A 19,620-nucleotide genomic window follows, 5' to 3' on the forward strand; every position below is an offset into this window, starting at 1 on the left:
CAAGTCCCAAATCACAATACGGACCCATCCGGGCCGTTAAAATATGAATCCGGATCCGTTTGCTCGAAACATTGACCGAAGTCAACTCAAATGAATTTTTGAGGCACGAATTCATATTTTAATCAATTTTTCACCTAAAGTCTTCCGGAAAAAGACACAGACTGCGCATGCAAATCGAGAAAGATTAAAAGGAGCTATTTGAGGTTTCAAAACACAAAATTAAATGCGTATTATTTTATAGAATTTTTATGGCACTATTCTAGCAAAATTACCAAATTGTTAGTTCTGCTAATTTATGTTCTCATAAATAGTGACAAAATTTGAGCTGTTGAATATACTTGCATCACCTTGAAAATGAATCAAATTATTTTTATCATGTAACAACCTTACAAGTTGGGAAGATCAAATTATTTACACCAGGTGGCCACTTTTGTGTTCCTTGCCTTTTCAAAATCAGGTCTATCTGAAGATTAGTTTTGAATTTTAAGCTTCAGATAGATAACCAATATTGAAAATGTAGCCAACTTTTAAATAAAGGACTGCAAAAGTCCAGCAATAGGACCGAAAGATCCTTCATTCTTAGGTCTCAAACTGGAAACCTTTGTTTAAGGATAGAAAGATCCCGACCATCTCAATTCTCACCCACCCCTTGGTAGTAGTTACCCTGTCTTACTGGTATCATTTTATAGTCCAAGCATTTCAATTTGAGGCATTACAAGCAGCTAGCTTCTTATATTTTATATAGAAAAATGAACAAGCAATCACCATACTTGGAAACTCAACTTCAGATTTCAGTCAAGTTAATTAATTTCAATTTTGAGAATACATATATAAAGTGTAGAAACAAAGGGGAAAGAAACTATTTTGTTAGAGAGTGGGTAGGAAATATAATGGTCAAACTAGAACCAATAAGGGCCACAACAAAATTCTAATCATTCTTGTGGAAAACTCTAGACTCTTTTAATAATATAATAACCACCATGGAAATAAGGAACCAGTGACTTATTTTAAAACTTGTAAAACCACAATCCTGTTTGGTTTTCCAATAAGATATTATAAAAAGCCCATAGTGAGTAAAATCCATGTACAGGAAATTTTTGTGTTGTGTTGTGTGTATCTCACTTGTAGAGGCAGAAGTTAATCTTCTTGCTGAAATAAAGTATAATCTGAAGTTGCTTCGCTCTTGTGCACCTGCACGAAAAATAATCCCAGTTTATGAGATACACGTCCCTTCAATCTCAAAATGCCATATCTGTGCACATATATCTATAGGGAATCATCGAAAAATGCTACTCAACAGTAAAAACTTGTGATATTCTTTTCTGCATTGTGATGATACTTTTGGAGACTTAAATAAGCATAACTGGGAATTGCAGTCATACAAAAGGGTATATCTCAAAAGTGAGGTACCACTGATGCTGCTTGTAAAAGGATGTATAGCTAAGATCAAGAGTAACTACTCAATAAGATCTCTTGTTAACGGCCATTGTCCAGACAAGTCATATCAAGGGGAAGCCAAGGTACAACTGACTGAAAACTATCCATTCTTCAAAGACAAAAGTAATACTAATATTACTACTCTATGTATATCTTAACAACAGTCATTTTTTCCCACTTAAATTGCCGTTGGACATGGAAACTAGAGCGCAGGTTTAGCTAAGTGCAGGTTCCATTATAGGATACACCTAGCTGGAATTTTTATCACTGTTAAAATACTTAAAACGGTCCAAAATTTAAGCTAGCAACATTTTAAATTTGACATAGTATCATGCAAAAGTCAAAACTGGATTATTTTTTTGATGACCGAGAAATCCATCGGGGTCAGCCCTTAGGACCAACTGTGGCCTTCAAAACACGGGATAATGGGCTCGCCTCTCTACCCTTCTCCACTTAAAACCAAGCTTAGTCCGCATGACACAGGGCTTGAACCTGTGACTTAAGTCACAAGTCCTCGACCTTTGCCGCTTGAACTAAGCCCTGGGGGCATGCAAAGCTGGATTATTAGTCACCTCATTATTTGAGAGCTTCAGATACTAGGATATATACATCCTAGGCAACCAAGATTGTTTAACAGTTCTATCCTTCTTCCATATTTCTTATATAAAAAGCACTATGATTTTAAATTACATTCCACTCTATTAACTTTTTTTTATCTTTCTTCCATGTTTCTATATAGAATATGCAAGACAAGATAAAGTAAGCTTCAATGAAGAGATAAACCCACCTCAGCAGTGCGTGAAGAACCTGTATGAAAAATAGGAACAAGAGATGTCCAAAGAACAGGGTCTGTTAAGGGATCTACGTTGTTGTAGTTAGTGAGAAGTGGTGCCGACAGGAGTGGAGTAAGTGGGTGCAAGTTTCTGCTAATAGATGATCCCCCGGGGTTTAGAAATGCAGCTCCAAGCCTCTCGCTTCCACTATCAGGACATGATTTCTCAATCGTCTTCCCACGGTCGACTCTGTTGATAGTGCTTTTGTTTTCATTCTCATCATTCTCAACTTTTTCTTTCTTTTTAGCAACCTTCTCTTGTAAACTCTTGTATGCTGCAGATTGTGACAAAATGCTCATAGCAGACAGTGCGGAGCTTTTATGATTCTTTCTTTCTTGGCACACACCCAAACGGGGCATCTCATATGGTTCAGTCTGCTGAATTGATAATTCTGAAGCCCTAAGCTCATTATCAATATCTTCAGGACAACCAACCTTTGTTTCCTCTGACGTTTTCAAATGGGAATCTGTTTGACGAGCTTTATTACCTCCCCACCACTTGATGTAACTTGACAAGTCAATCTTTCTATCCATGCAGAAACCACCAATGTACTCATTGTTGACTGTTGCATCATCACCTTCGAGAAATTTAAGGATTTATAAGAGCTGACTTCAGCACTTGATTTGCTAACTAAATCTGTGGTCTAAAAGTTACTGTTGTAATACGAACTTCTTGTATGACAAGAACTGCACTCACCATACTGTAGGCTGTTAAAGTAATCAGCTCCAGGCACACGACCAAATTGCAGATCCCATCGACTACATTGGATGCAGAGAAGAAAATACAGGAGACATTGTTAATGATGATATATCTAAAAAAACCTTATGAAGAAGATCAAGAACCAGGGAAAATAAGTAAATGTGGATGTGACAGGAGAATTGAACAGCATTTTGTCCTTTGTCACATAATTTTTTAATTTACGAAGCCATATAAAAAGACACATGGTCTGTCTTAGCACACCTGGATAGAGGACGATATTTGGAGATCCCTCTGGAGAAACCACCGCTCTTTCTGCAAAAATGAGTTTATGAGGAATCAGCAAATACCCTTCCAAACACATGCATATGCAAACAATATACCTACCTTCTTAATGACGCAAGATAATCCTCTCTTGAGACATTTTGCATCTCTTCAAGGTCCCTTGTGTAATCTGTCACCTACATAAACAGTCAGTGCATTCAGTACATGAAAGTAAACTCATTGCACATCACCTGATACAGCTAGGAAACATTCGTAAAGGTTCCGCTTAGTCCTTTCACAAGAGTAAAGCTTTAACAGATCCAATATATAAATAAGTCAGGAATTAAGAGAATAAAGCAAGGGAAGAATTGGAGTTGCATCCTTGAGACAGGTAGGAGGAGGGGGAATGGGGCAGGGCAAGATGCTTGTATTGCTTGATAAACTGAGAAACAAACTAATAACAAACATCTTACTGGGAAATTAATGAGAGTTCCAGGACCCCAATATTTCAAAGCAGCAAGATCATATGCTCTTGCTGCAGCCTCCTCCTCATCATACGCTCCTACAAGAAGTTTTGTTACAAAACAATTTAATCTCATTTTTTGTGCCGTACCTAAGAAAAGGATAAATCAAGGTACTCACCTAAGTAAACTGCCCATGCAGATCAAGCAGCAATAAACGCCCCAAAGTCCATGCAATATAAACACTTTCTAAACATCAGTATTTTCACGAGAAACTGAAGCATCGAGCTGAATTCTGATCAGCAAGCAATAGAAACAACAATATCTGCTAGAGAAACAAAGAGAAACACCTTGCTTTCCTTTCTTATTTTGGTTTTGATTCCAGGTACTTTTATCCCAAAGATGAGCTTCATAACGGCCAGTCCATCTATGCCTAGTCCCATGAAATTAAAAACATAGTTCAAAATTTTTCCAAGAAACAAGAAAAATTCTTGAGGCAAGCAATATCTCGCAAAAAAAAAAAAAACAGCCAAGACAGAAGGAGAGTTCACATATACCATCTTATCTGACTCTAACAAATAGAACAAACAAAATACCCGGTCAAGAAAAGAGACAAAACCTTTAGGCCTTGATCTTCCATACAATGGCTACTCACTAACTATTTTATTAAAAGTCATAAAGAGGAAATTCTTCATTCCTTCTACATACTAAACCAAGATGTAAACACAACCAATGAATGATTCTAAATTCCATGAGCCTTTTTGTTTTATCTTTACCTAAGGACTCAAATGGGGCAGGAAACTTTTCTCATCCCAAATTTTTTCAACTTCATTTTTTTCTCAAAAAAGAAGGGGAGCATTGGCATAGCTGATAAAGTTGTTGCCATGTGACCAGGAGGTCACGGGTTCAAGCCGTGGAAACAGCCTCTAGCAGAAATGCACAATAGACCCTTGTGGTCCGGCCTTTCCCCGGACCCTAGGAACTTAGTACACCGGGCTGCCCTTTTTTCATTTTTTTCTCAAACCAAATAAAAAATTCTACAAACACCTCTACTGTTTTTTTTAGTTTTTCCCTTCCTTTAGCATTTCAAAAAGTGTATTTAGAATATAGAAGCAAATTCAAATATCATATAACGATTTTATCATCTATAAGCAGGCTGCATTGGTAGACAATAGACATTTGCACACATGTTTCTGTCATGCATGGCATGGTTCTTGAGTCCTAATACACTTCACCTCCCTATTTACAGCTATGTGCTCATCGCCATGTATAAGTCAAGAAAGCTACCATGGGGATGTTGCTCATTCACTAATATGCAAAATCCAAGATCCTAAGCTTTCTAATTCGTTTACTAATGCTGGTGTCTCTCATAGGGCACTGAACTGCTGAAAAGTGTTTCCCTCACTGCTATGTTAGAAGATTCATAGGTAGACCTCCATAAAAGAACCCAATTTTGGTCTGCGAACTCAGAGAAGCTAAATGTAGAGAAACTAGATTCTTATGCAAATAAGCAAAAGATAAAAAAACATATTTGCACAAAGATACTCGAAAACTTCAATAAAATCTGCAATTTGCCTTTTTCCATCCCGTACCTAGTGACACCCCGATAGATGGAGCTGCGCTTCCCTGCAGTACATGGGGGCATTTTGCTTATGCGCTCCTTGGCCGTACAACCCCTCTCTTTCTTTGCTTTCTTCAGTCCTCTATATAGTAATAGCTGATCAGTCCCTATAGAACCCATAGCTTCTGATGTTTCTCCACCACCGACATCATTTCCACTGCTACCCTCAGGCTTGGCAGTAGGCTCAGAGGAAGGGGAAGCCATAAGCAGAGCTGTCCCTGTAAAAGAACATAACATAAAGGACTGACCAAAACAACAACATGATAATTCAAGAATCTTGAGAGATTTAGATGAAGTTTCACTCTTTTGTCAATACCCAGCAAATAATAAACGAGCACCACTTTTGTTTAATTAATTGCATAGTGATGATGCAAGACAGAAATGGGCATCCATTTTTAATTCACTTCAGCTTTTGCTCAGATTTCATTTTCCTTAGAGCTACTTACAACTAATTTCAAAATTTTGAAACTTATACTTTTTATCACTTGTTTGGTTAGTGTAGAGAAAAGCTAATTTAAAAATGTTTAGAAACCAATTTCTCATATGTTCAGTTCTTTTCTTGAAATAAGATCGAAGGGGTAAATTTTTTTGTTTCCTCCCTGCTTTTGCCACCACCAAACAACGAAGGGGAAATGCATCCGTTTATTTTTGCCTTCATATTCTCTATGATCCTCGGAAATCTTATAAACAACAAAAAGGAGAAAAGGAGGCCTAAAATATTACACTTAAGGGCTGAACTTACCAGTAGTCCATCATTAAGGATGTTGAAGTTTCAGAAGAGAAACCTTATTTATAAAAAAACATATACTCATAATTTAAGAAGAGATCAGAGCTCCGACTCATCATGCTTTCGATATATTTATAACTGTCCTTACACTTGATTATAAGGTATATTAGGGATATACTTGGTTAACTTCTTATTTTTGTTAAATCAAAAGTAACCAAATTTTCTTAGCTCAAAGCCTCTCTAGATTTATTCAGATATGTTATCCACGAAAGTGGTAAGCTTCATATGCTAATAAATGCCACACCATTACTATAATTTTATCCAGTCACTGAACTTTCTGCTAAAACATAGTATAATCCTGTAAGGAGCTCACCACACAGTCTAAGGCCCCGTTTGGCCATGAGTTTTGCCAAAATAAATTTGGGATTTATTTTCAAAACTCATGTTTGGCCATAAATTTTGCCCACATTTTGGCAAAATCCCAAACCCCAAAATCACCCCAATTGCTGATTTTGGCCAAAATCCTAATACTTGGGAATTATATACATGTTTTTTCAAAATAAAGTTGGAAAATATGTTTCGAAAACGTATGTCCAAACACATTTTAATCTTCAAACCAAACTTCACCCAAATCAGATTTTTCAAAACAAATTTGGAATCTATGGCCAAACGCTAGCTAAATAGTAGTAGAATATATTGGGCTATAAGTGAATAAAGCAGCAAAAAAAGGGAAAAAACCTAGCTTTTGTCCATCCCTCTTTCAAGAAAAATGCTTAAACAGTTGAGGAAGTTTCTTATAGCTCAATATATCAAGAACAACAGACCCCATCTTCAGAATTAAAAAGCCAAATAAAATCAACCTAAAAGAAGCCCTTTTTATCTGCAGAAATTACTGAATTCAAGATACCAAGTGTACAAAATGCAAGTACAAGAAACGAAGTTAAAGAAAAATAGTAGAAGATACCTGAAGCAGACAGAACTAAAGAACTTAAACGAAGCTGGAAAATCTAATAATCAGAGTTAGGGCTGTATTTTGTCCCGGGCCCGGGCCTTAGTGGGCCTAACGGGCCGGGCCTCGCGGTCCCGGGCTTCGTGGTCCCGGGCTCTGGCGGTCCCGGGCCTGGCGGTCCCGGTCTTCGTGGGCCTAATGGGTGGAACCGGCCCGTGACGGGCCTAAGCCCACATGGTCCTGTGCTTAACGGGCCGGGCTCGTGGGCTTCGCGGGCCTAGCGGGTTTTTTTTTTTTTTTTAAAGACAATTTCTTGTAGTATCATGGCTATATTAATATGTAGTATATATGTATATCTAATTATTAAAGTGCTTGACGAAAAAGAAAATAACAAAACAATAGTAAAACACTAAATTGTCATGCATAAATATCACTTCTTGATATTATATTGTATCTTATGTATATATATTCTCTTATATATTTTCTTTTAGTATATATATTGTATCTTATGTATATATTGTAGCTTATAAATATATTTTCTTGTAGTATATATATTGTATATTATGTATATATTGTAGCATAATATATTTTCTTGTAGTATATTATATTGTATCTTATGTATATATATTCTCTTATATATTTTCTTGTAGTATATATATTGTATATTATGTATATATTGTAGCATAATATATTTTCTTGTAGTATATATATTGTATCTTATGTATATATATTCTCTTATATATTTTCTTGTAGTATATATATTGTATATTATGTATATATTGTAGCTTATAAATATATTTTCTTGTAGTATATATATTGTATATTATGTATATATTGTAGCATAATATATTTGCTTGTAGTATATTATATTGTATCTTATGTATATATATTCTCTTATATATTTGCTTGTAGTATATTATATTGTATCTTATGTATATATATTCTCTTATATATTTTCTTGTAGTATATATATTGTATCTTATGTATATATTGTAGCTTATAAATATATTTTCTTGTAGTATATATATTGTATATTATGTATATATTGTAGCATAATATATTTTCTTGTAGTATATTATATTGTATCTTATGTATATATATTCTCTTATATATTTTCTTGTAGTATATATATTGTATATTATGTATATATTGTAGCATAATATATTTTCTTGTAGTATATTATATTGTATCTTATGTATATATATTCTCTTATATATTTTCTTGTAGTATATATATTGTATCTTATGTATATATTGTATCTTATAAATATATTTTCTTGTAGTATATATATTGTATATTATGTATATATTGTAGCATATAAATAATTCTAAGTATAGACAAAGAAATATTGCGAAAAGAAGCTCATGGGTAGAAGCAATAAATTTTATTACCAAAAAATGACATATCTTTCTTAGTCATCCTTCCCCCAATGGAATGAGCACAACAAGGTACTAATACCACCATTAGAAGGAAAAAAACTAAGGAAGATGTGCCAAAATACAAGTTACATATTATTCTATGTATTATCTCTAACAAATCTCATAAATCCTTCAAGGTTCGGAGGAGGTTGCGTTGGTGGTGGTGGAAAAGAAGCTTGTTCATCACCACTTCCGGGCGAAGCCGAATCCTCCGTAAGTTCCGCTATCATTTCTTCATAAGCTTCATCTATCGCCGGTTGTGCTTCTGCAATTCCAAAGTTTCTTCTTTCCGAGCGGATCCAATCTCTAAACAATACTGATTTTTCCAAGCTATCCCTCATAGACGCTCTATGATCACCTATTTGCAGTCTTGCTTGACTGAAAGCGCTCTCTGATGCAACAGTTGAAGCTTGAATTGATAAAATATCCCGAGCCATCCTTGCAAGAACAGGAAAATGTTTTTCCCTTGCCTTCCACCATTCCAAAAGATCAAAAGAGCCGTCTGGATTCTCCTTTTCAAGTCCCTGAGACAAATAAACTTGAAGCTCATTTAGATGTGAAGTTTCATCATAATTTTCACCTTGAGACCCCCTGAACTCCGTCCAAGATTTAAGAGCTTTTAAGCCCGCAACTCTTTTAGAGGATTGTGAGCTAGACGAAGTAGGGGTTGGAATAGTTGGCCTAGCATGCTCTAAGGCAAGTTGATAAGCATTATAAACTGTTTGAGCGTTAATCTTAATTGAAGCTTTTGCATCTGCAAGTGTCGCAATTTCCTCATTTGAAAGATCTAAAGCCTTATAAATATTTGAATACCAAAAATGAGGACCTCCCAATTTCATTGTAGGATTTAGCATTGCAGCAAGACCATAAATAGGAGGGATAGGAAAAAAATATTTTTTAAACTTTTGTTTCATTTCATTTATAGCAAGTTCATAAATATCCCCACCCTCACTAAATTCAACAAACAAATCAGATAGTGCTGCAATATAAACTAAACAGTTTGAAATAGTAGGATAATATTGCCCAGAAAATGCATTTGTTGCAATTTGAAAATGTTCTAAAAAATCTAAAAGAATTTTAACATTAGTCCAATCTTGAGTGGTAAGCATTTCATCATCATCTTCACCACCTACCCGAGAATTAAACGTTGCATTAATTGGGTTTCTATATTCATATGCTACTACTAAACTTTCGTACATACAATTCCATCTAGTCGGGCAAGGTTTAGGAACCTTTCTTTCTCTAAGGCCATATTCATCACATTTTTTAAAATACTCTCTAAGTCTACTTCTACGGTTTGAATAAAAAAGCCAATTAAGAGCCATTCTAACCTTTTCAATTTCTATGTTTAATATTCGCATACCATCACCGACAATTAAATGATAAATATGACAAATACATCTAACATGGAAAATATTAGTAAATGCAGGATTTAGTGTTGTTGTAAGCATGCCTATAGCACTGGTGTTACTAGAAGCATTATCCATTGAAATTGCCATTATTTTATCGCTAAAGCAAAAATATCTACAAATATCTGCAACAGTGTTAGCTATAAATTTACCTGTGTGACGCGAATTAATTATTCTATATGCAATTATGCGTTTTTGCATTATCCATTCTTCATCTATCCAATGACTTGTAACAGTTAGGTAATCACAATCATTACCACTTCTACCAATATCAGTAGTAATAGAAATCCGATTAGGTATATGAGTAAATAAATAACGCAAATATTGTTCATATTCATGTTTGAATTTATAAATATCACTCTTAACTGTTGCGCGAGGCCAACCTTTATAAGTAGGATTAAACACTCTTCTAATATAATGAACCCAATTAGGATTAGAAGCAAAAGTATAAGGTAAGCACATAACAGTAATCATCTTTGCTAATTCTTCACGATCTCTATTTGGATCGTAATATAAAATACCTCCAGTGACAGTGTTAATTCCTGGTTGAACTAGATTTGAACCTGTACTAGGGTTAATCGCAGAATCTACACTTGTCCCCTCTAGATGCGCTTTCATTTGAAAAAATCTAGCCTTATCTCTAGGGTGTGTTTTTATGTGCCTAGTCAAACTACCTGTGCCGCTACGGTCTCCTACATATTTATGCGACATTAATTTCCCACAAGTTTTACACTTAGCCTTATTTTTTTCTCTTACTTGAGTAAAAAAATTCCAAACTAATGATGTTTCTAAGCGTTTAGCAGGTTCTCTATTAAAAGTAGGAGTTTCTACAGGTGGGTCGACCGGTGCATCACTTGGGTTATTAAGAGGACTAGTAGGTGTATCATCTAAATCCGGTGCTTGAGTTTCATCATCATCCTCATTTTCCTCATTATTTTCTAAGATGGTTTCATTAGGATAAAGAGCATTCATAATTTCATCATCTAATCTATCACCTGGTGCAACATTATGATAAAATTCACTATCGGTAAATTGAAAACAAGGGTGATCACTATCAAGAATTACGGAAGGAGGAGGACGTCTAGGTTGGCGACTACTTTCAACTTGCTTATCTTTTCTAGGTCGGGGAGCCGGGGGAAGGGTAGTTGGTTGGCCACTACTTTCACCGGTTTTATCTTTTCCTTTACCAAACATTTTTTTCAAAGTAAATGCCATATTAATTATAATTATGCAAACTAAACCACACAAAAATATATTATAAAAACGTAAGAGTTGAAACGAGTTTACCGGATTGCCGAACAACTTCTTGAAAATTGAAAATCGTTGAACACTTGAAAACTTCAATTCAACAACTTCACAATTTTTCACGAAATTTCAACAATAAATTAAGTAATTGTAGTAGAGAGATTGAGAGAGATTGAGAGATATTGAGAGATATTGATGAATTGGTGAATAAAAATGAAAGAATGAGGGGGTATTTATAGTTGAGAAATGGGGAAAAGTGTAATTATATAAAGTTTGGGGTTAAAATAAAGTTTGGGGGCCAAATGGCCATTTTTTTAACTTAAAAAACGGTCATATTTTCAGCCCAAACGGCTAGATTTTAAATATGGCCGTTTGATTTTTTTTTTTTTTTTTTTTTTTTTTTTAAAATAGCCGTTGGGCCCGCCAGGCCCGCCAGGACCGGCCCAGGCCCGCCTGCCGGTCCCGGGCCAAACGGTCCCGGGCTCGTGGGCTCAACCATGGAGACCAGCCCGTGACGGGCTCAGAGGCCCACCAAGACCGGCCCACCCAGGACCGGCCCACCAGGCCCACCAGGCCCGTTAGGACCGCGGGCCCGGTCCGGTCCGGTTCAGGCCCGGCCCACCGAGCAGCATTAATCAGAGTACCATTTGAAGCAGAGAGAGATAGAGAGAGAATGTGTAGGGGCCGGCAAAGGGGCTGCTGGTGTACTATAGTGGAGCAGTTTGATTTTCACCAGAAAGTGTAATGGGAGGAGAAGGTGAGTCTGAAAGACAATAATATCCTCAGTTTTGATTGGAAGATCCAGAAGAGTAGAAGTGGACAGGTTCAAACGGTTATGTTACAATTAAGGGTAATATAGGCATTTCCCTTTCTTTCAAACTGTCGCAGTCATGAGACTGACCATGTGCACGTCAGGGACACTTGTCTAAAATGATTCCACCTCCTGCCTCCTGTCGAGGCACACACTCGATACTCTTAGACAAACGCACAACAACCCAATAATAATTTCACCGGTTGAGTCTAGGAAGGAAGAGCTTACACATACCTTACCTCTAGAGAGACTGTTTCCGAGAGACATTCGGCTCAAAAATAAAACATGTGCAATAATAACATAAATCAGACAAATAATATCAGCATCGTAAGAGACAACAACTAAGTGGAAGGACAATAATTATGATAATAATAAAAATTGAAAAAAAAAGTGTGATGAAACAAAAATCGCTAGCAGTCCTATACAAAACACTATCAGACTAGCCAGAACAACGAGGAAAAAACGCTCAACTACCCCCTAACCTACAACCCTAATGCTCGACCTACACATATCTCTATCCAGGGCCATGTCCTCGAAAATCTGAAGTTGCGTCATGCCCTGCCTGATTACCTCGCCCCAATACTTCTTAGGCCGCCCTCTACATTTTCTTGTACCTGTCAAAGCCAACCGTTCACGCCTCCTAACTAGGACATCTAGGCTCCTCCTCCGCACGTGCCCTAACCATCTAAGCCTCGCTTCCCGCATCTTGTCGTCCATAGGAGCCACGCCACCTTCTCCCGAATATCTTCATTCCTAATCTTATCCATCCTAGTGTGCCTGCACATCCATCGCAACATCCTCATTTTGGCTACTTTCATCTTCTGGATATGAGATTTCTTGACTGACCAACACTCAACCCCATACAACATGGCCGGTCTAACTACTGCTCTATAGAACTTACCTTTAAGTTTCAGTAGCACCTTCTTGTCACATAGGACTCCAGACGCTAACCTCCATTTCATCCACCCCACTCCGATACGGTGCATGACATTTTCGTCGATCTCCCTGTCTCCCTGGATAGTATACCCTAGGTACTTGAAACTCTCTCTCTTAGGGATGACTTGCGAATCAAGTCTCACCTCCACGTCCGCTTTCCCCGACACATCGCTGAACTTGCACTCCAAATATTCCGTCTTAGTCCTACTCAACTTGAAACCTTTAGACTCCAGGACCTGCCTCCATACCTCCAATCTCTCATTAATGCCAACTCTCGTCTCATCAATCAGAATTATATCATCAACGAACATCATACACCATGATACTCTTAGACAAAGTTACACTGTAGTTAGAATTGAGTGTAATTACACAATTTTAACATATTTGTCTGACCAATAATTAAGCATAATTGAGAGGATATAATTACAGTCTTTAATTATCAAAGAAGGACTGAGAATTATTGGTAATTACATGATTAATTACAAGATTATTTTTTGAATCTCTTTCCTTTTTATTTAATTTACTTTTTATTCTTTTAATTTATTTTTATTTTAACTTTTAAAAATCTCTTTTGTCAAATATTAATCTTTTTACCTTATTTATCTTTTATTTTCTTATTTCTTATTTCCTAACCTTTAATTCACGTATTTCTACATAATTTCTCATATTTTATTTATTACTTAATATTTTTATTTATTTTTAATTATACTTAGTTATATGTCACGACCCTAAAACCGGCCCGGTCGTGATGTCACCTATCATGAAACTAGGCCAGCCGACACAACTCCCAAATTAACCACTTAATCAATAACAATCATTTTAAGCCTTTAATTAATCAAATATCTCATAATGTAAGTCTAAATGAACAATGCGGAATAAATACACAAGCCCGACATCGGGGTGTCACAAGTACGAGCATCTACTAAGGTCTGAATATAAAGAAGAGTCCAAAAATGTGCTAAATACAATTTAAGGAAGACAAGAGGGAGAAGAGTAGGGCTGTAAACGCCGGGTAGCTACCTTGCTAACTCCACTGACTCTGCCACTGAGCAATCAACACCCGCTACCGGGTTCAGAAATACATGGATCTGCACACAAGGTGTAGGGAGTAATGTGAGTACGCCAACTCAGTAAGTAATAAAAGTAAATGAAAGCTGAGCAGTAAGAAAACACAAAAAACATAGCATAACGCTACATCAAATGCAGTACATTTTCAAAACAGTACAGAAATCGTTTTCTTCGTAAATCTAGCTCAGTTTCAGTAAAACCCTTTTAAAACAACTTTCAATAGTTTCAAACGAGTGATAAAAATAGTGAGTACAAAATGATAGAAACGTAAACAGTCCCTCGAGCAAAACATGTACCATAAACCGCCCCTCAACATAATATCATCAGAACCAGCCCATCAGGCTACCTCACAATCACTCATACTCTTCCCCTCGGGCATAACATGGATCAAGAACAGCCCCTTGGGCTATGTCATATCACTCACACTAGGTACCCGCGCTCACTGGGGGTGTACAGACTCTGAGAGGGGCCCCTTACGGCCCAAGCGCAATAACAAGTCATCTCGTGGCATAATCAATATATCACTCACTCAGGGTACCCGCGCTCACTGGGGGTGTACAAACTCTGGGAGAGGCCCCTTACGGCCCAAGCGCAATAACAAGCCATCTTGTGGCTTAACAACTCAGGCCCTCGGCCTCATAATCATGAATCAGTATAATACTACTGCGGCGCGCAACCCGATCCCATAGTATCCTCACAACACAAGTCCTCAGCCTCATTTAGTCAGAAATCTCTCTAGCCACTCGGGCAACAGTAAAACATGATGCTCAACCCAAAATATCAAAACGGAGTAAATATGGCTGAGTTATGAAAATAGTAAAATACAGCATAACTGAGTACAAATATGAAGTCAAAATAGTGAGGAATAATAGTAAAAATCCCCTAAGGGTCCAAAACAGTTGGCACGAAGCCCAAATACGGCATTCAACCTACAACATGGTAATAGTTTCCAAAACACAATGATATCAAACAGTTTTCAATCAAATACGCGACTTAACAGTCATACGGGACGGACTAAGTCACAATCCCCAATGGTGCACGACCCCACGCTCGTCATCTAGCGTGTGCGTCACCTCAAAGTAGCACAACCATGTGCAATCCGGGGTTTCATACCCTCAGGACAAATATTTACAATCATTACTTACCTCAATTCGGTCCAAACTCTAGCCCGAGATGCCCTTGCCTCTCGACTCGGTCTCCAAATCTAACCAAATATAGATTTATACCATCAAAATATGCTAAGGGAACAAAGCTCACTCGAAAACAACCAATTTACATCAAAAATCCCGAAATTGGCCAAACCCGACCCCCGGGCCCATGTCTCAGATTCCGAAAAAAATTACAAAACTAGAATCCTTACAATCTCACGAGTTCATACATATCAAATACATCAAAATCCGACCACAAATGACCCCCTAAATCCCTAGATTTAGGTCTCCAATTTCCAAGCCCTAACTTCCAATTTTGCTATTGATTTTCCCATATAATTCAAGCTTACAACCTTAAAAATCATCATAAAAATGAGCTTAGGAACCGAGGACCTTACCTCAATGAATCCTTCTGAAAATCTCCCTTGAAATTGTTCCCAAAAGCTTTTTCCCGAATGAAATTTTGAGAAAAATGGCCAAAAATTGCGAAGGGTGGAATTTATAGTTTCTGACCCAGCAAAACTGCACCTGCAGTTAAATGGTCGCACCTGCGGAATTCACTTAAAACTCCACAGCTGCATCTGCGCAAAGAATTCCGCACCTGCGCAATCGCAGGTGCGACCAGGACCTCGCTTCTGCGGTCCCAGCCTACCACTCTCCTGGCCGCTTCTGTGGCTCCAAAATCCGCTTCTGCGAGTCTGCACCTGCGATCCTCTAGCCGCAGGTGCGGTTATGACAGCAACAGAAAACTTCAGCTGCCAAACCAACTCAAAATCACCTGTTAACCATCCGAAATCACTCCGAGGCCCTCGGGACCTCAACCAAAAGTACGAATAAGTCATATACCACTATCCAAACTTATGCCAATCTTCAAGACACCTCAAACAACATCGAGTCAACCAAATAACATCGGATTCAAGCCTAAGGTTCCAAGAATCTTTTGAATTCCGCTTTTGATCAAAAAGTCTACCAAACCTCGTCCGAATGACCTGAAATTTTGCACACACGTCACAAATGACACAACAGACCTAATCCAACTTCCGAAATTCCATTCCGACCCCTAATATTAAAATCTCACCTATCAATCGGAAAATGCCAAAATTCTAAATTTTGTCAATTCAAGCCTAAATCTATTCCGAACCTCCAAAACACATTCCGGTTATGCTCCTATGTCCCAAATCATCTAACAGAGCTAACCAAATCATAAAAATTCCAATCCGAGATCATATACCAACTAGTCAAAACTTGGTCAAATCTTTCAAATTTTAAGCTTCAAACTGAGAACTGTTCTTCCAAGTTCATTTTGATTATCCTGAAAACCAAAACCAATGATTTACATAAGTCATAATACATCACACGGGGCTAGTCATGCCTGAGAACTGGCGAGCGAAATGCAAAAGCTCAAAATGACTGGCCGGGTCGTTACATCCTCCCCTACTTAAACATACGTTTGTCCTCGGACGTGCCTAGAGTTATTCCAAAACCCATCAAATCGCCGTGTAACCTTACCATGCACATACCCGGGGGTGATCCCGCATCACCCTATCTCATATAGGACCAATAACACAATGCAACTGAAGTTTCACAATTCAACCTAGCCCATAAACCTTAGAACCACATTTCCACTATCCTTTACAAGATTAGAATCTCACATTTATACTCTGAATAAGCCCGAACAAGCTGTAACAAACCATACCTGCAACCTCAAATGCAATTATCTGACGTACCACATAACTCAAACACTCGTAGCGATAACTTCTAATCATAGTAGTTGCTCAAAACAACCGAATATCGACAATAAGCCTCTTTTCCAATAAAGCCTCATTCCAACATTTCCATATACTGCCAATGATGAATGAAACACATGGAAGTCATAACCATTCCTCAGATGAACCATTCGTGAAGCCATTTCTCTTTTGGCAAGGACCATAACAATTTCTAAGCCGAACATCGATATTATCCTTTCAACATGCTGAAACCAAATCTGTTTATATTCATTATAGATCCCAACAATCTCATCTAATCCAACACAACTACTCTGGTGACATGACACATCAATACCATCTAAAGCTGCAACTCGTGCAATCCGCACACCAATAAGCAACAATCCGAACGTACTCAAATCATGAAAAATGACTCAAATGAAAGAGCTGTACCGCAAGCTTACCAGTACCATCACAATACAATACCGAGAATCCATCATACATCGTAGAAACAGAACACACGAATCAAACCCGAAGGGTCATACCTCCACATAACTTCGCTGCAATGCGCGACCCTATCCATACACTGGTCCACATGAAACACCTCAAGTCACTCTGCTCAAAATCGACAACCATGCGCAATTTGATGTCTAGAACCAAAGCAAATCATCATAACCACGGCGAAGCAATTGACATAACATTATGCAAACCCAAAAGGACACAACCAATACGCCATCCGCCAAGCAATACCCAATACTCTTCCCGCTCGAATTCCACTGAGAGACCCCAACAAAACCGCACCACATGTGCCTATAACAAACAAATCCCAACACCTCGCAACATAGAAAGGTAACTCATAGATCTCCCAAGATCGCCAATAAGCTCAATAGCAATCGAGTCAACACATCCCTCAAAACACAACTCGGAGTCAACCAAGCCGACTCGATGTAGAATCATACATCCATCTTAGCTTACCAATGAACCCCTTATCAAAGAGTTCCTGAAGCTGCTCCTTCAACTCCTTTAACTTTGCCGGTGCCCGGCACCAAATCAATACCAAAATCAACAACCCTGTCCGGCGACATGCTCGGCAGTAGGAAACACATCCGAAAAATCCCTCACCACCGGAACTGAATCAATGGTAGGAGTCTCTGCACTGACCTCCATCACGAAGGCCAAATAAGAAAGACAACCCTTCCTAGCCATCTGCCGGGTCTTCAAAAATGAAACCACCCTACTGAAAATATAATCCGTCAAACCTCGCCACCCAACCCATGGCATTCCCAGCATAGCCAACATCGCCGCCCTAGTGCAACAGCCTAGAATAACACAACCCTTAGACAACCAGTCTATACCCAATATCACATCCAAATTCTACCATACCAAGTAACAAAGGATCCACTCGGATCTCCAAACCTCCAATAGTCACCATACCAGGCCGATACGCACGACCCACAACTACATCATAACCTGTCTATGAGAATTCCCAGTCTCCAAGTCCATAAAACACACGAATCGCCATGTCCGATCCCAATTCCACCGTTCGAATACATACCACACCTCTAATACCCAATCATTCCACGAGATACTCCAAAAATCCTTCTGTGCCACCAAGCAAACTTGAATATCAGCAGTCGACCCACAAGAGAGAGCCGCGATACCAATGATGTATTATTAACTCAATCACATTACCCTTTCTAAAACGTATGCCATCATCAGGCCTCACCAATTAGCAATATCATTTGCCTAATCATCTGAAACTGCCCATGATGTCTAAGAATTTATGACCCTTCCTCTCAGAGCTGAACCGTGACCTTACACATGCAAATTTCAACCCTACACAACATACCGCATATAACATGCCATCCTATGATAAATATGAGAACTTCATAACCCCTTCCGAGCCACAAGCAACTACGTACTCAACTAGCCAAGAACTTTCCATTTGATCCCATCTAGAAGAAAATCACTATACATCACATGCTCCTCACGTCCGTAGAAAATATACATCTCTAACCGTGGTAGAAACCATCAAGAACTCTCTGAAATCCATTTGCACAAAACCAAACTGTCAGGACTGAATTCATCTAACTCAACCAAGCTATGCAAGCCATCAAAACCTAAGAGCATTGTCGCGAAACACTTGTAGAAACCCACCGTATTATAGGCACCCAAGAACCGATCGTATCCATTATCATGTCGATCCAACCTACTGCCAAGCGGTCCCAATTTCTCTAAGTTCCTTCCAAATTACCTTCAAATTGGTACTTCTTCTCGCTATAACACCACAATCCTCGACCCAGACTCACCACACGAGACTCAAGCATAAAGCCACACCGTCCTACGGTTCATAAGCCGTTGAATACTCTCTCAAATATCCCCAAAAGCACCACATTCGAAATACTTACCCTGAAGAGACTTCTTGCGAATCTAAAGTCATTACCTTTACCTTCATGATACTGATATGTATAATCTATAATGATATAGAAATACCACGAGTCTTGACACCCTCCAATGCAAACCTCAGGTTCTAGTCAATTACACAACTTGAAAAATCTCCAAATATTACATGTAAAATCTTGAACTCATTAGAACCATTATCGAGAGTCCTCCACTCTACTCAAACTGCAATTAGACCGATCAAACAGACCGGACAACCTGTGCTCCATTAGCACTCCGACGCCGCAGAATGTAACCTCACCTTAATGCAACCAAGCAACTTCCTGTTCCATGCACCGTACATCCTTTACCAATAATAACTCAAGTCATTCCCTGATTCTCATATACCCATAAAGCATAACATAACCTTTATTGAAATTTCCTTTACTCGAGCTATCCTCGGTCTCAACCTCCGTAAGCCATAACTGATTCACTCGTACGCCTCAAACTGGAAC

The 19,620-nt window shown here is 38.1% G+C and overlaps 1 protein-coding gene across 3 annotated transcripts; it reads right to left on the reverse strand.

Annotated features, from left to right (window-relative positions):
* Window positions 1-958: 958 nt before the first annotated feature.
* On the reverse strand, window positions 959-11,804 carry LOC107798970 (AP2-like ethylene-responsive transcription factor At2g41710). Of its 3 annotated transcripts, XM_016622008.2 has the most exons (11): window positions 11,693-11,804; window positions 7,004-7,050; window positions 5,284-5,530; window positions 4,042-4,124; window positions 3,873-3,881; window positions 3,704-3,792; window positions 3,354-3,427; window positions 3,231-3,281; window positions 2,967-3,028; window positions 2,225-2,847; window positions 959-1,191 (listed from the first exon to the last, which is right to left on the reverse strand). In XM_016622008.2, exons 3-11 carry the CDS (start codon window positions 5,514-5,516, stop codon window positions 1,138-1,140), a joined length of 1,278 nt encoding a protein of 425 aa, XP_016477494.2. In that variant the 5' UTR covers window positions 5,517-5,530; window positions 7,004-7,050; window positions 11,693-11,804; the 3' UTR covers window positions 959-1,137. The 3 variants fall into 3 exon arrangements, with proteins under 3 accessions (XP_016477494.2, XP_075105484.1, XP_075105482.1); XM_075249383.1 differs by lacking the exons at window positions 7,004-7,050; window positions 11,693-11,804 and adding an exon at window positions 6,900-6,918; XM_075249381.1 differs by lacking the exons at window positions 7,004-7,050; window positions 11,693-11,804 and adding an exon at window positions 6,778-6,894.
* Window positions 11,805-19,620: the final 7,816 nt, after the last annotated feature.

This window comes from Nicotiana tabacum, chromosome 3, assembly GCF_000715075.1.
Source record: "Nicotiana tabacum cultivar K326 chromosome 3, ASM71507v2, whole genome shotgun sequence".
Classification (NCBI taxonomy): Eukaryota; Viridiplantae; Streptophyta; class Magnoliopsida; order Solanales; family Solanaceae; genus Nicotiana; species Nicotiana tabacum.